The sequence below is a fragment of the Centrocercus urophasianus genome, unplaced genomic scaffold (genome assembly GCF_019232065.1).
Source record: "Centrocercus urophasianus isolate 14NV4802_14NV808 unplaced genomic scaffold, USGS_Curo_1.0 seq_12, whole genome shotgun sequence".
Classification (NCBI taxonomy): Eukaryota; Metazoa; Chordata; class Aves; order Galliformes; family Phasianidae; genus Centrocercus; species Centrocercus urophasianus.
Genome location: NW_024884364.1, coordinates 2,381,321 through 2,399,065, shown reverse-complemented (window position 1 = coordinate 2,399,065; position 17,745 = coordinate 2,381,321). Strand labels below are relative to the sequence as shown.

At 38.7% G+C, this 17,745-nt stretch overlaps 2 protein-coding genes across 2 annotated transcripts in view; one reads left to right on the top strand and one right to left on the bottom strand.

Moving 5' to 3' along the window:
- KEL (Kell metallo-endopeptidase (Kell blood group)) overlaps positions 1-1,082 on the bottom strand; it is a 36,260-nt gene extending 35,178 nt beyond the window's left edge. The window contains exon 1 of the mRNA XM_042809614.1: positions 1,004-1,082. Within this exon, the coding sequence (XP_042665548.1) occupies positions 1,004-1,082 (79 nt within the window). The remainder of the gene's footprint in view (positions 1-1,003) is intronic.
- A 672-nt stretch (positions 1,083-1,754) lies between these two features.
- On the top strand, positions 1,755-4,318 carry LOC122156039 (taste receptor type 2 member 40-like). The gene is given in 5 exon segments (XM_042810476.1): positions 1,755-3,396; positions 3,399-3,613; positions 3,615-3,711; positions 3,714-3,969; positions 3,971-4,318. Coding segments are annotated over 5 exon segments (909 nt in total). The 5' UTR covers positions 1,755-3,350; the 3' UTR covers positions 4,266-4,318.
- The last annotated feature ends 13,427 nt before the right edge of the window (positions 4,319-17,745 follow it).

The following is a 17,745-nucleotide window of genomic DNA, read 5'->3' as shown; positions in this document are numbered from 1 at the left end:
TGTTGGTACGGCAGTAGAGGTTGAACCTTCGCACCAAGATTCCATTCTGTTTTCTTCCTGTGGAACAGTTGGCAGAAGAGGGGCAGTCTGTCAAATTGGTTTCTGATATGGGAGAGTGTAGGAAGGAAAAGTGTGGAACTGAATTCCTACATGCAGAAAAAATGGCATCCATTGATATTCTTCAACACTTGCTGAACGCTTACAGAGAGCTAAGAGCTGAACATTAACGCAGTGATGCAGTCTGTGGTGTGTTTCAGCAGTGCTGACAGCGATGCAAAAGACAAGCCATGCTCTGGATGGCCATGCAGATTTTAATGAGTGTGGTGTGCAGGCTCTTGTTCGTCGCTGGCAAAAACGCATTGCTAAACGCATTGCTATTGGTGGTGACTATGTTGAAACATCATTTGTAGCTGAGAATATGCTCTACCAAAGGGTGTTATTGTGCTGCTTGTATCTGTTGTTATTTTCATATAAACAAGTAGGAGGCAGTAGTTTCAGAGGGACCTACACGTTTGGAACAACTCAGAAAGAAACCAAAGAGAGAAGCACAAATACCGTCTTCAGAAAAAGGTGTTTGGTTCAGTTTTTCCCAGTGCAAGCTGTCATCTGGCTGGGTTCTGAGTGGCCAGGACGGAGCTGTTGAAGAAGGAATCTTCCATCTCCTCAGCTGGAGCTGGCTGATGGTAGGGGAGCTGAGAAGCACTGAAATTAGCTTTGGGAAATGGGGACAACGGACAACAACGGACACATGAGCGTGTAACTGGCAAGTCCTGTTCGGGAGGAAAACATTTTCCTTAGTTAATTCTCCACGAGAGGGAGCTAGAACTATCTACGTGGAAATGGCAGCAATACAGCCTGCCAAACCTCGCAGGCTCGCCTCACCCTTGAAGCACTTGCAACATCAGCTGCTGCGGAGAATCCGGTTCTTAGAGCCGCCGGGAGCTGCCCTCATTCACTGCAACTGCAAGCAGAAAACAAATTCCCTTCCTCTTTCCCTATATACCTGATATGTTCTGTGCCACGGAATTATTAAAAACATAAAGAAATTCTCTTATGGTAGTGGGAAGATACAAGTGCCTCATTGCCTTGCTTGAATAATTAGCCAAAAATGCAGTCCCTTGTCTGCATGTCAGAGTGTTGCAGAACTGGATCAGGTTGCCCAAAGATGTTATGGAACCTCCTTTTCTGGAGATATTCAAGACCTATCCTGACACATATCTGTGTGACCTGATGTAGGGAAGCAGTTTTAGCAGAGAAGAGTTGGACTCATTGATCTCTAGGGGTACCTTCCAACCCCTACAGTTCTGTGATTCTGTGTGATTCTGGGATTAGCATGCAAGAATAACCGATTTGTGCTGGGGAAGACAGAAAGTATTAGCAGAATTTCAGCAAAAACCTGTGCATAAATGATGAATGGAATTGAAAAATGAGCGCTGTGATTCAGCACCTGCATGCAAAGATGCTCTTCTTCCATTTTAGTATTTGTGAGGTGTCAATTAAAACTAAGCACGGAAATTACTTGAAAGTACAGCCACACCTTTGAATCATTGGATGACACAGTGTTTAAATAGAGACTGTCAGAAATGATGAACCGTATTCAGTCACACTACTCTCGCAAGCATTATTAGTATTTTAGTGATAACAATTTTTTTATATTAAGAATTAAAATATTTCATCTTCATTTCTTTTTCCTGTATGTTTTTTAATGTAAACAAGTAGAATATGTACTTATTTACAGTGGTGCAATTATATACTGAGCAGTAAGTTCGCCTATATTGGCAGTTGCATGCTTAGAAACTTTGTACTGACAGGCATGTACAGTGAAAAACATTTGGAGACCGCTGTCCTAGACAACCATGGATGGCATTGCAATATGTGTAAATCTAACTAGACAAAGAAACACTCTTCAAAAAAATACTTCAAAACATCTGCTTTGAAATCTGCCCGCATACTCTACTGCACTGCTTCCAGAAATCTCTGTGAATTCATTTCTAAAACTCCTTTGTACTCATTCCTTAATGTCCTATCCTACTTGCAAGAGATCCTTCTCAAGCTTTATCACTGCACCAAATCTGTTCAATCTAAAGAACACTTAAAATTTTCCTTCTTATATCTGGAAAGTGTTTGAATTCCCTACTTTGAGCAAGTTAGCAGCATTTTTAAAATATGTACATTACATCCTGGGGCAAGACACAGACTCTATGAACACTTGTGCCATTTCTCCCACACAGCATTGGCTGTGCTTGTCTGGATTTCAAATTGCTTAGGAGAATCTGGTATTTTTTTCCTTTGCAGGAGAGCAGAGCAATCCTGACATGAAAAAGTGTGCAAGCTTTTGGTAATTTCTCTGTCTTTACAGATGAGATCCCTCTATCTTCTTCCTCTACTAGATGGCAGTTAGAATCTCTAACAGACAGTTGGAAGATCTAGTCTTATTTTCTTCCAGCCAGGATAAATAATCTATTGACTGTTATGCTCCAGCATAGTGAGTATATAAAAAATGGGATCTAGACATGGAAATCTGTGCTTCTCCATCAATTATCTGGCAGAAATGAGATGTAATCACTGTAATCTATACCTGTTGCATCATTTGGCTTTCGTTTGGCTGGTCCTTACAGGTATGGTTGAGAGGTAAGGTTGAACCTACATCCTTTGTTTTGTTAGGAAAAGTCAAGCAGAAGCCAAGGTCAGAATGTCCTTCCTGCAAGCCTATGGCCCACCATGACAATTCTTACTCAACAGTTGCACATGTGAAGAAAGTAGAATACTGTTAACTTCATGATACTGGGCAAGAGCAATTAGATTAGTCTCCTCAAGCAGTTTCTAGAGACTTCAGGGGCTTGTATACAAAATTTAATTCACTCTATACTTTATGAAAATGTCTTCCATTTCTTGCATTTTCTGAGACAGAAATGTGTTTTTTTTTCTCCTACCCTTGCATATACGTATGGGGTGCAATCCTGACATGAAAAAGTCTGCAAGCTTTTGGAAACTTCTCTGTCTTTGCATACATAAATTCCGAGGGCTCTGTGAAAACTGACCGTGGATTAAAACTTAAAAACTTAAAAATGCATCGAGCCCTTTAAATTCAAATTCTTTCTCTAATATGAAACGACAGTAAGAGAATCCTTATCATATTTGCATACTTTGAGATAGCAGCTGACTATTAATCATCAAAAATGTAGAATAAAGTAAATATTTAAGGGCTTAATATGAGAGTTCCTCCTCTGAGATAAGTATGTGACCATGTGATGAGAACATCTAGCTGAGTTTAATATTCCTTAGCATAGCTAGAGCTTTTAGGAGCCTATGAAAAGCTGAGTGAAACTTGTGAGTTCTTAAGAACTGCAATGTCCAGTTTATTTTCTTCTTTTTGTCTAATAATTGCTATAACTGAGTAATGATGGGACTTCTAGGAAATGGGACTATCTTGGCTGTCAGTTCAACTAGTTGCATCAGGAGCAAAATATTGTCCTCCTATGAGGTGACTGTGATCTTTCTGGGTTTATCCAGGTTCTTTTCTCAGTTCTGGATGATGCTGGATTTCTTCCTAAGTCTTTTTTGTCAACCTTCCTCTCATAAAGGAAATTTATTTGTAACCTTTACAGTTACAGGTTTTTATATTCCTGAACTCTTCTAGTTTTTGCTTTGCTGCCTGGCTTAGTGTCTTCTGTTGTATCAAGGTTGCCAGTTTTACTCAGTCATTCTCATCTGTCTGAAGCCAAGGATGCTGACAGCATCATCTCTATTTTCCTTTGCAACCTCTCTTCCGTTCTCCTGGGATAACTGCAACACACATGGCAACTTCACCACTCCTTTTACCATGACAAACTCTTCAGAAAGGAGAGCCACAAGGAAAGCTAAGATTTTGGTTTTGATCCTTTTCTGTAATGTTGGTATAGCTTTGCCTTCAATAATGTTTGTTTTTTCAAGTGTCCTGCTGATTGGATCTCTGTGGAGGCACACCAGACATGCAAAATAATGCAACTGGCTTCAGGGATCCCTGCTTAGGAGCTCTTATTGGTTCCATCAAGACAGTCTTCTCCTTCCTCCTCCTGTATATTACAAGTGTGATTGCTTTGATTCTCATTTTATCTGACACTTTCGTGTCTTTGAGCACTGAGGAAGCTGTATGTGTTGTTGTAGTGGCTGCCTGTCCTGCAGGACAATCTATGGTCTTAATCTGGAGCAACCCCAAATTTCGAGAGTTGCTCACCAGCGCTTTGTACCACATGAGCTGTTGTGTCAGAGCTAGATGCAGTTGAAAGAACAGGGCTAGTCTGCTCTTTCCAATTCAGATCCAAATCAATGAGATCAAAGTCACTGTAGTTACAAAATAATAAAAAGATGAATAGATGAAAAGAAGAATAGAAGAATAGATCATAGCCCCGAAATTGAATCATGAAGAAGCTGATATGTTACTTTGCTTGAATGTGATTCTTGTGATGAATAATTTTCTAAGTTTCCTCCTTTTTAAAAAAGATGATTGCCTGTGGAATATAGATACTCTATTTCTTGTGTTTTCTTTAGTAATAACCATTGTTTGTCTGAGCAGAAAAAACAAGGCTAAGACTCAGACAATAATTAAATCTCATTAAATGGTTTATGTTCAGGCTTACAAATCAGATTGTTGTTATCTGAACAGAACAGATATGCTTAAGCACAAGCATGCTCAAATTTAATGTGGGAATATGAGGCTTGAAGATAGATTCTGGCAAGTACGGGGACCTGCTGAGGAGCCACTTTGGGAAATGCTTTGGAAATTTGGGAATTGCAGGGGTTTGAAGGGAGCTCCAGAGATCATCAGGTCCAACCTCCCTGCCAACCAGGCCCCCTACAGCAGGCTGCACATATAGGAATCTAGGCAGACTCTAACAGTGGAATATTCAAGTTAATTCAGTAAAGAATGACACAAACCTTTCTAGCTTCCTGTGATCACTGAAGTAGTAATCAGCATCTGTGTTCCTCCCAAGAAAGATGCATTAGCAAATTCTCTAAAAGTAGTTCTACAATTAGAAATAACAGGAAAAAGACTTTTCTTAATATTAAACTTTACTGAAAAATGAATTTAAATGTTAGTATTTCATGTTTTGCTGTGGAGAATTAGTTCCTTGAATTCAGAACCAGTGTGGATTTAAACAAAAATATTAAAATGCTTGTTACAAAACTCTTCAAATGTTTATAGAAACTAAGACATCTCCGTAAAATGTCTCACTTCATGAAAGCGTGTCCTGTAATGCTTTCCTACACATGGATTCCTTTGGCTTTAGAAATGAATTGCAATTTCCTTGACGAATCACATATTTGTGAGTCTGAAACACAGCACATAATCTTTTGCACTAGAACTGGAATTATATGAACATTTTCAGGTGGAGTGAAAATTTGACTTTCATACGTGGCTCGATCTTCTGTTATGATTGACACAGGACTGAGTCCATTCTCTTGTACAGTATCTGGTTGATGTCTCACAGTCAATCTGTTTGAAGAAATGTATGTGTATTTAATTGGAGTTTGCACTGAAATGTGATTTTTTTAAATACTTAAATCCAGACAAGAAATTTTAAAATCCAGATAAAAAAAAAACATTTTTCTTGTAGTTTATTTTCTCCTTGCAGTATAAACTGGTTTGATCTATCTTCTCTCCCCTGTGTGCTGTCCATTTCCCAGTCTTAGGGAAAGAAATTATGATCTGTCTGAGAACAGGAACAAGCAAGATGTATGAGTTTATTTAACCCAGAATAACGCAGATATTTTGTCCTTCTTCAGGCAGAGTCATCAGTCATGCAGCTACTCAGCAGCATATCCTGAGCAGGCTCTATCACATCAGTTGCCTTTCTTTTCACTTGTCCCCCTAATGAATAAACAATCTAGTCATGTTACTTAGTAAACATGACATTTGACAGGGATTCCTGTGTTGTTTTTCAAACTCTTCCCTCCAAAGCTTTCCTTGCATTGTGTTAAGTAAGAATATTATCTATGCAGTAATATGCATCTTGCAACCTAAGAGGGAAAGTAGATAGAATTACTGGAAGGCAAGTTTCTAGAGGACTACCTTCTAGTCTACTTTCTGGTCTGCCTTTCTTTCTATAACTAACGAGGTAACCTAACTGCCACGTTAATAACACCGATTTAAAATGTGTTTCATGAACAGTTTACTAAATCCTTCTTGCTGTTTGACGAATGATTAAATAAGATTGAAATGCATTTGTACAAGGGGAAAAAATACATTTGCTAGTAGGAACAAAGTAGTTACCCAAGTCAGTGATTCTTTCAAGTCATGAATTTTATCTAATAGTAGGTGCTTTTCTCTCTTATTTAAGGCTGGTTTATAAGCTAGAAGTTGGTTTTGTTTCCTTCATCTTGAACTTACCAATTTGCAAGATGAAATAAGTTTGAAATTTGTCTTATCAGATGCTTCTGAAGTGTCCCAACTATTCCATACACACCTACACTACTTAGGGGTACTGCCAGCTGTACAAAGTAAATAAAATTGGGAAAGAAGTTAAGTTCACAGCTCATCCTATAGTAACACTATCTTGATTAGATTATATAAATCATGTAGGGTTGTAGTTATTTTCATTGAAAATTCAAAAAAAAAAAAAAAATCCAAGGTTTTCTGAGAAATTGCTGCAGTGTGGTGTAAAAAAGAATGCTAGCACTTAGAACAAAGTTCCTTTCCATTAGGAAGGCTTTTCTGTATTTCTGTAAGTTGCTGGTTTAATTAGAAATCTTTCTTTTGGCCTAAGGAGCAGAATCACAGAATTGTGTGTGTTGGAAAGGACCTCCAGAGATCATTGAGTTCAACCCCTGCCAAAGCAGTCTCCCTACAGCAGACTGCACATGTAGGCATCTAGGCAGGTCTTGAATATTGCCAGAGAAGGAGAATCCACAACCTCCCTGGGCAGCCTGTTCCAGTGCTCCGTCACCCTCACTATGAAGAAGTTCCTTTGCATATTGGTGCAGAACTTCCTATGCTCCCGTTTATGGCCATTTCCCCTTGCTCTATTCCCACAGACCTCTGAAAAGAGGTTGGCCATGTCCCTTTGACTCCCACAGTTCAGATTTTTATGAACATTAATAAGATCCCTTCTCAAATTTCTTTTCTCACAGCAGAACAGACCCAGGTTGCTCAGCCTTTCCTCATAGGGGAGATGCTATGCTAAGCTTAGAGAGAAAAAATTTAATTTCAGTTATAGAATCGTAGAATTGCTTGATTTGGAATGGACCTCAGGGATCATCAAGCTCCAACCCCCCTGCCACAGGTAGGGCTGCCAACCTCCCCATTTAATACTAGACCAGGCTGCCCAGGGCCCCATCCAACCTGGCCTTGAACACCTCCAGGGATGGGGCATCCACAGCCTCTCTGGGCAGCCTGTTCCAGCACCCCGCTACTCTCTTGGTAAAGAACTTATCTTCAAGTAGTTGCAAAGTTTTGTTTGGAATGAATCTAGATTTCACTATGGGCAGTTCATAATGATGGCATATATGTGTTTGTGAAAGCTTAGGAGCAGTTAACATAAGCTCCTCCAAGAAAGCAGGAAATTTCTGATAAAAGTATTAGTCAAATAATGCAGATTGTTGCAGCATAAACACAGTAAAGGGTACAAGTAATTATAATATTCATATTGATTTCTAAACCATTTTTTAAGGGGCTTAAAAGGAGACCTGTGTAGAAATAAGATCTTTCCCAGTAAAAACATTAACTTAAACATAACTTGGCTTCCTGCCTGTTTTTGTGTGTGTGTGCAAAAAGTTGCCCTGAAGGTACGTATTTTGTCAAAACCAGTGTCTGCAGAAATCACATCTGTAGGACTTCTAAATTTCAACTTCTGCATTCATACATAGGTGCTCAGATTCAGAGACAGAAGAGACAGACATCATATTGGATGGTATAGGGGGAGTTAGCTACCAATTCTTTTCCAACATGTTTTGAGCAAAGCCTAAGAAGATCACACTGCATAAGGGTAAGGCATGAAGTAACTCACACACCCTAAAGGAAAGAAAGAAAGCTGAGGAAGAAAACAAGCAAGATACATAATAAGTGCAGGACGGAGACAGCAAGAGAGTGAGAGCAAAATAGATTATTGTATGACAGATTATGAGTACAAAAGATGAGAAATCAAAAGGGAAAATGTTAATTGGTGGAGCTTCAGCTTTTTTCAGTGCTCTGTATTATCTCTTCTCATCATCTGAGTATGTGCTTCTTCCCTAGTAATGTCAGAGGTAACTTCACCTTTCGGCTCCTGGACAGACAGGATCATCAAAGTCTTCATTGTCTGGCACTTCCCATGCAGACATAGGAGAATTAGGGCACTTTTATTTGTAGCTCATGTCAATTCTCAGTTGATTGGTTCTGTAATGGCAAAGGTAGGTCATCTTCTGGAAGAGTAGCAGTGAGGGTAACATGTTCATAAACGTCCCAAATGCTCAAATAACAGTATAGCCTTTCTTAGGAAGCTCAAAGGTGAGAGAAGGACATTGAATGATAGAAGAGTTTCAGACACCTTTGGATTTCCCCTGCTCATCTGAAAAAATAAAAAAAAATAAAAAAATTAAAAAAAAAAGATTAAAAGACTGTAATTTTGAGGAAATTACAGGTATTTCTTTGTTCAGGATTTTTAGCAGAGTAACTTAGTCTTTGAGTCACAACATAAATGAGGCAAAATTGTATATATTCCTGTGCTCATTGAAACACATTGAAACACAAACAATTTTCAACAGTTAAGTGGATGACTTGAAGCCCTACACACACTTTTTAATGTATCCAGTATTTTAATTTACAAGTGAATGAAAGACAATCTTTCAAATTGTTTTGAAAATCCTTTGTACAGTGACCATATAGCTGCATAATTACTTGCTTTTAATAATTTCTTACTGTAACTGGTATTATTATTATTATTAACTTCACCCTATATTTATTTGTTGTTTCAGACACTTAGAAGATAATTTCTTCTGAACAATTGTAACTTTGAAATTTGTGGGGGAAACTTATATAAATGATAAAATAAAAGTTTATGTAAACTGTCATTAGTCCTGTAATTTCTTTTGTCAATCACACTATTTCTGCAAGGCAGAATAAGACTAACTCTCACTATTTTCATGGTTATCATGCTGTGAGAAAGACAGATACTAAACAGAGATCTCAAAAGCACTGGAAGAAGCTTGTGATATTTGCTAGATGCCACATTGTCTTTGCAGTATATTTGTGCCTGTAACTTCAGTTCTTCAAGTATCAAAAAAAGTACTCTGTCCTATTTCTTCCTTGAATTCTGGAGGGATTAAATAAAACCTAGGTAAAGCAGTTCTTATATTTCCTATCTGTTACATTTGCCCTGCCTGTGCCTACCATAAATCAATAGAATTGAGCAGTTCCAAAGACTAAATCACAATTGCCTTCTTTTCATTCATATTTAGTAGGAGAGAAATGTGATTCTCTTTCCTTTCCTTGTCTACTATCTTGAGTATTTCTTCATGGGAGACAACCACAATTAAATGTTGTCTTCAGCATGATAATATGCAAAGAAACCATGCTCAGGATTTTCTTAACCTCTGGATATTTACTAACTATGGAGTGAGTTGATCAAGGAGGAGGTTCTCTCCGCTCACTTAGTAGGGATCCTTCATGGTATAATATTAACTGGAAATAACAGAGATCTTGAGCAAGGAGAATGGAGTCCTTGTTTCCAGATCCTTTCCTATCCATGGATTATTAGTTTTACATGACACGTTTGCTGGACAAGAATCTAGTAGAAATTGGGGGAAAAAAACAAAACAAAACCACAACGTGAAATTCTACAAGTACAGATTTAAATTTCTTCCTGGCAATGTGATGCCATATTCATCTTTGAGTTACCCACTCTTGACCTACATTATTCAACAGAACAATCCTAGGTGTTCTCTGTTCTTATATAGGCTACTGCTTCCCTGTGGGGATCCTATCACCTTGTGTTACCAAATCAGTTTCTTACAAGAGCCTTGGATATTGATTTTAGATAGCTCTGCTATACCCCAGGGTGTAAGATATTCAGTTCATTATAGGATGTTCAGCTGCCAATTACAGAAAACATATACAGATAAAAACTAACTGGCACAGCTTGCAGTAATTTATTTCCTGTTCTTTCTGGGTGCAAGATGCAATTATACAGAAAGATGCTATATTTGTTGACCAATTAAAGGGTTAAATTATACAAATAGGACATGCAAACAGCTGTTCACTGTAGTTTGCATCTTTGAGATTACTGACTGGGCATCTATAATCAAATCAGTCTTCTAATGAGTGAAGAGAGAGAGAAAATAGTGTTGTATCTTCGAGGCTTCCCCAGAGTTTTGGGCTCATTAACTTAAAAGCAGTACTTTTAAGTATGATTTTAATTTGTTTAATGCCTTTTTTACTAATGATAAACACACGAAAGGTAGGAAATAAACTAAGAGAATGTGTTGGAAAAAAATATATAATTATAATATATATGTAGTATATAACATGAAAATATAATAACCATATAGTTTGCAATGTCTCTCTTTGTGGAAGTGGAAGTGATTACTTCCACAAAGACAAAGATATACACCAAATTCTGCTTCTTGATGCTTTGTTGTTTTTTTGTTTTGTTTTTTTAACCTGAATTGGACTTCATCAAACTTATTTTGCCCCATAAAGTAGATAGATATATCTCTTTAGGTTATGATTCACATACGGCAACAAATATAACTGAAGTAAACAAGCTGTTCATTACAGAGATGGAAATGAAAAAAATCAACTGTTGCATCAGTATAAGCTAATAACTACAAAAGAAAAAAAATTGTAAGGGGTCATAAAATATTTTTTAAATCTAGTAAAACATGAATTATAACCCCAAGATATAGTGGAGCCCAAAACTGCACATAATATTCAAGATGAGGCTGCACCAACACTAAACTTAGCAGGAGAATCATCTCTTTTGAGCAGCTGGCTCTGCTCTGTTTAATGCACCCCAAAATGTTGTTTGCTCTCTTGGATACCAGGACATACTGCTGCCTCCTGCTGAGCCTGCTGTCGCCAGCACCCCCAGCTCCCTGTACTTGTGACTGGCAGCTACATGTACTCGTAATATCTGGTGTTTACCTTTGTTGCATCTCATGCAGTTTCTGATTGCCCAGCTCTCCAATCTGTGTAGATGCCTCTACAAGGCCTTACATCTCTCCTGAAAGTCAACAGTACCTCCCAGCTTACTATTATCTGCAAAGGTGCTGAGGATGCATTCAATGCCTGCATCCTAAACTCGTAAAACATTGGTTCTGTTCTTGTGTGTGTGTTAATTGGTTTTATTTCTGTTTTGATTTTTAATATACTTGTCTATTTTTGTCAATTAACCCAGGCCACAGAATATTTTAACAACAATTTTTCCTTTTACTCCCAGTGAACTTCTGAGTACCTCCCTTTATCCATATGTGAGTTGTGAAGACAGCTTTACCTCCAACACTGCAGGGAGTGATGATTTCACATTTCTACCTCACAGAAGACTGTTACAAGTGAATAGAAACAAGAAAGAATATGTGTTTAACTTGATCCCCAGCATGGCCAGCATCAGCAGCCCCATGTTAGTGTCTCGAGACTGTTCTTCTGCTACACATGTTTGGCAAGTCAGAGGCAGGGAGAAATATGTGTATAAACTTTCTGGTGGAATTAAAGACTTGGTCTTAGGACTGTGAATAATTTGTAGGAGATCCACAGCATCCACTTGAAAATTTTGGCACATGATCTGTGCAGCTCACAAAAAAATGGAGGCTTCCATGCATATCAATGTTGTCAACATTTCAACCCTTTCACACAAACAGGAAGGACAGAGAGCGTAATCTCAGAGGAAGATTTCCTTTTATATTACTTTCAAGATTGCTGGCATCTCCAGTAGCAGCTGGCCATGTTAATGTTCTTTCCTGTCCCTTCTTCACATTAAGACAGACATCTGTCTGGACAGCACCTTCAAGAGATTACTTAATGGAAATTTCTTGATTTTCTGCAATGAGTATATCATAACATCTCATAGTTAGCTGCAGTTGCAGTATGTATTGGTTTTGTCTGAGATAAAGTTAGATTTCTTCATAGTAGATGATATGGTACTGTGTTTTGGATTTAGGGTGAGAAAAATGTAGGTAACACGGTTTTAGTTCTTATTGAGCAGTGCTCACACTAACTAAAGAACTTTCAACATCTTGTACTGCTCTCCCAGCAAAGACACTGGAATTCACAACAAAATGAGAGGGGACAGAACCGAGACAACTGGCTCAAACTTGTCCAAGGAATATTCCATATAACATATGGCACCATGCTGGTGTGTTGGCCAAGAGGAGCACCTGCTGCTTAGAAACTAACTGGGCATCAGTCAGTGGACAGTAATCAGTTGCACTGTGCATCACTCAATACATCATTCTGTGTATTTTTACGAGTCTCAGCTTTTCCAGATTTTTTTTTTACCTAATCTGGGGCCTGAAGGGTTGAGATAAGAACAGATCTGATCAGAGCATGTTAAAACAGAACTACTGTATGCATCATAGTATTTCAATAGTTGCTGATCACGATGTTCGATATCTATTCTTAGAGTTGTTGTGTTTGTTCTCAGAATTGTGCTTTGTTGCAACTTTCTTGCTATATATGCTCCCTGCTGTGCTGTATATCATCTCTGCAGTCTAGGTTAAATTTATCACTTTGTTATTCTCTGGTTTATGTAACACTTATGTATACTCTGTAACACTGGCTTATGATACGATGAAATTACTGGTCACGAGTCTGATCTGGTATGTGTACTTGAAATTGCTGTCATCTCCATACTTTTGGGACCATCTCTCAGAAACTATTAATAATTATGCACTGTAACTTTTCTCCTTGGGGGGGAGGAAGGGGGGCAATCTATGGGGAAGGTAAGGAGAGTCACTTCTTCACCCTCTCTTTCTCCTTCCCCTTCTCCTTCTCTTCCAAGCTCTTGAGAATTTTGAATATACTTGTGATGTTCAAACCAGCATGTTGTTATTGCTATGAATGTGTTCCGGGTCTTGTTAAACAACTATTTAAGAATATCCCACAAGGATCCGTCCTGAGGCAGGGAGTGTGGGATTGTATGAACAGCTACCTAGAACAGTAGACATCTCTAGAGTTTTGGAACTTCATTCTTAGCCACAAATCACTGCAGGCTGGCTGGGGTCTGGTCCAGGCCTTCCAAGCCCTGTTCAATACTATTCAGCAGACTCAGGGAAGAGAAAGCCTCTGGATATGATGATAATGCATCAGGTCCTGTGGCTGCTCCAACTCCTGCGACAGGCTCTGTGTCTGAAACAGAGAATGAACTTGTGCTGTTCTCAGTTGCTCTTATACACAAGACAAAACAATGGCTGTGAAAGTCAGCTTGTTTGGTTAGCAAAGAAACTCCTACTGAAAAGGGAAAGGAGGAAGAAGATGCAGAGAACTATAAGCAAGTATGGACGTAACAAGAACAGGAGGAGGAGAGGAAGAGGTATTTAACATAAAAGAGGCAGTAACCATCTGAGCCCTTAACCCTAGAGTGAGCTACAAGATACATGAAAAGATTTTGGCTTATACTTCAGCATTTCCAAAAAAACCAACTTTGTCAAATCTCCATATATTTTTTAAAACACGCTTTTCCTGAGTCAATAGTTTTAGACACATATTCTTGATAGAAAATTTCCAACAGCCATCCCTCCAAAAGAATTTGGGCTCACCAGAGAACAGCAGAATGTATCAGTTGTTTTTGGGAGTTTTTAAAAATACATTAATAAGGATTCTCAAAGGCAAATAACTCCAGATAACATCATTTTAGATGTTTGTTTAAGCCATCGTCAGTTTGAGATACATAGATTAATCCTTCTCAAAGCCAAAGCTCAGGTTTAACTTAACCACAAGATACATTTAGTTTCTGTGAAACTCAAAATCTCTCCAGCACAACCTGAGTGAGGAAGAAGGCGGTTTCCTTCCTAACTGCTCATTTTCCTTCAGATGCCTCCAGCTTTACTTCAGTGTTAAGTATATTAGCTCATTCTCTTAGAAAATGTCTTTTGTTTAAAGATAACAGTTCAAAGACACACAGACTGTTAGAGCAAAAATCCAGATTTGTAGCAGCCTGTGTTAACTTAGAACCACAAGATATGTTTTGATGTGTGTTTATCTTTCTCATCCACTTTCACAGATGTGTGGGATTGAACTTCTAAAGACCTGGAGGTTTTTATTATTTTGCACAGCCTTCTGAACCAAAGCATCTGTATTCTGATTAAATCCATTTAATAGCAATAGAGGACAAATAAATGAGATGTTGGTGTTTTGTTTTTGTTTTTTTTTGTTTGTCTGGTTAGTTAGTTCTTTAACTGTAAGTCTGATTATTTGAAACCTTACCAGAAGCTCTTACTGATAACCCTGCCTGGTAAGGAGAGAATACTGTGGCTTTTCCTGAATGCTACAGAGCAGCAATTGCCACAGTTGGGGCAGCGGCCCATCCACCTGCCTACCTTTCACATGAAGAGGATGCTGATGGAGGTGAATATCAAAGGTGCAGCATTAGCAGCTCCGGGATGACAGCCATTGAAATGCTGCCTGGCTTGTTTGGGTGGAGAATGGGAAATTAGTGACAAGTTGCTATACTTTGTCAGTTTTAATTGAAAAACTCTATACCTCTGCAGTCAAAAGTGTAGAAAACAGTTCTAGAGGGATCTAGTTCCTGCCATTTGAGGAGAACATTTTGTCATCATGTAGAAGGTATTAAAATAATCAGACAAGAGCTGTTTACCTCCTAGTTATGTTGCAGTAAGCAGTATATATTGCAATTCTAAATTTTAAGGCACAGCAACCAAAACATTGGTATAAATTTCACATAAATATAACACAACTGGGTCCAGAAGTGTTGGAGCTATACATTAACACTGCAAGCTCAAATCTTAAGATAAGAGAGCATTTTGTGGGACACGTGCTTGCTTAAGGCTCTGCTCAGATGCTTCATTTCTGACATAAAAGACCCTGTAGGTGAATTTGCAAGCTGTGCCCCTGTGTGCAAAGGAAGAACAGTAACCAGAAATCAGGAAATCAAAGAAAGGAGAGGTAGGTGCTGAGAGGCAGCATGGAAAAGCCTCCCAAGAATAAGTAAGGCTTGTAGACTAGTAGTCTTATGAATCCACAAGAACAGATAAATTCAGAATATTTGGAGATCAGTCGAGACCACTCAGTACATAATTGTCTCGCCTGGGAGTTTTACATCCTTGGCCACATCCTAGGGTGCCATGGAAAAATAGGTCCTCAAGGGTATTTCTGAGCATCAATTAGAAGCCTCCGAAAAATAGCTCTCTCTTTCTAGGATAAGCTCCCTGCATCTTAGTCTAAACAGGGAAATATTAATGAGTGTCTGTGTGAGAGGCAATAATTGAATATACCATGTGAATAGTTATCTGCTATTATAACAACAACTTGATTTAATGAATAATAGTTCAACTAGTAAAATATGATCTTACAGGCATTCATTACAATATGTTTCACTTCTGGCTCAAGCCAGTATCAGGAAAAAATGTAGTTCTACCAATGAAACCATCCTCTTCTTTCTTGACTCTTCAGAGTTGACACAAATTTAGCAGTAGCTCTCTATCTGAATCCCATCTGTATCTTGCTTTACTAGTAAATATTCTACAAACACTTTACATTCTCCCTTCACTGTCAAGTATGGCATGAAAATGCTACACAGTTTTTATAGGGAAAGTTATTTTTTTCTCTTTACAGAGAGATGCTCCTGCTCATGTTAAATTCTGCTATATGTTGATTTTTTTTCCTTATTTTTTTGCAAACTGGAGAACAGTGAGCTCTGCCCATTCCTTAAATTTTGCTCCTCCCAGTAAAGAGAACTGAATCAGCACCAGATTTTCAGGTTGGGTAACCAAGAAGTAATCCTTAACCAGAAAGTATCCCTAGAGCTGCCAATGGGAGCCCTTAAAGGAAAGAATGGCATTCATTCCTGTTTTTATTCTTACACGTGTCATGATCATGATAATAGCAGAGCTATTATTTCTGAACTGGCTCAACTCAGCTCTATCTGGATTAATTTCCTCCAGAGTTTGCTTTCCTCAAAACGAGATAAGTTATCTGATTGTGCCAATAAGAAAACAACAAGAAGTCCCATTAAGTGATCTGTTCACGTCTGGTTATTTGCTTTACCATGTGTTTACAGTGAAGGTGCATACCTGGCCACAGAAACTCAGATTATGAGTGTATGAGTGTTGATGATAAATGTTCCTGGTGTGTAACTTGGCAGATGGGATTCAGTATAGAACAATAGTTACAGAGTTAACCTGGCTTCAAGCATGCTGAGGAAGACACATAATGAACTAGCAGCTTTATTTGTCATTGAACTACATCACAGCCAAGAGTGCTGCTCAAGGAGCAGTATATCTTGAAGCATCCTCCTTGGCAGTGTGATGCTTTAACATCAATGGATAGCTAAGCAGAGCTACTGCCTCACTCCCCTTTCTCAAGGAAACAGATGATAAATTTCTCAGAACTGCCTCCTTTCCAAGATGATGGTGTTCCTCAATTTCTTGTTTTATCAATAGGGTCTTCAGAATGTCTCCAGTTGTTAGGATGCCAACAGCAACCCACAAAGATGTCTCTGGTTCCCAGGCCAAAATCCTAGCTCCTATGCCTGGTTTCCAGGGTAGCAGTCAGTTTTTCCTGTAAGTACTTAGCAGCCATTTTATGTCAATATTTTTTCAGTACAGTCAAGCTAGTCCTGTAGTAACTCCCATCAATTATATAGAAATATGAAAATACTATATAGAGAGAAATATGCTATATCCAGATCAAGTGAGAATACATCCTCAAAGTTCTTTGTAAAACATTACTAGGCATTTGTAGTGGAAATGCTAACTCACAGCTTGAAACAATTATCAAGTACCTTGTAGGAAGAAAGAGGAGCTCAGGTGCATGTAATGCATCTGAGTAACTGGAAGGAGTGGAGAGCCAGGATCCAGGGGCGGCAAGATAAGGGTTGGCAGTGAAGAGAAGGGTATCTTGATAGAGACTCCCTGTATACCTGAAGCTTTCTGAAGGTAAGTAGCTTTTTCCCTTTTTCCCTTCTTTTTTCTTCCTTATTTCTTCGCATATGGCTGTTGCTTTTGAGGGGACCCTCACTTACTGCAGCCTGGGATCTTGCTGCTCTGCTGTCATCAATACACTTTCAACTGTGTTACACTTGGTGAATCAGGCAGGCATGATAGCAGCATATGAATTTAGGACTTTTTTTTTTTTTTTTTTCTTAAAAGGAGAGTGTGTTGGCTGGTTGTTGGGACCCCGTAATGCCCCACAGGAGGAACTTCCCAGGTGAAACCCTGAATTCCCTGGATTTCCAATAGCTGAATTCTGTATGGATTATTATTATTATGCTGCATGGTCTCATAATCAAATCCCCTTTCAAGCTGGCAGGTGGCAGAATTTTTGAATAAATTTGAACAAATATTCTTAAGAACTGAGGAAAGAGGTGTGGTGACATCCTCTATAGCATGTCTGCTACTGCTAGCAATTAATGTATATCATTCCTTTGAGGAAGGATTGAAAGATGAAAATGAGCTTTTAAAAGCCCATATCAGGCAGCTGAAAAATGAAGCTGCACTTCCGAGGTGGTAAACCACCTCACCTTTGAAGCACTGGAATAGGCTGCCCAATGAGGCTGTGGATGCCCTATCCTTGGAGGTATTCAAGGCCAGGCTGGATGTGACTCTGGACAGCATGGT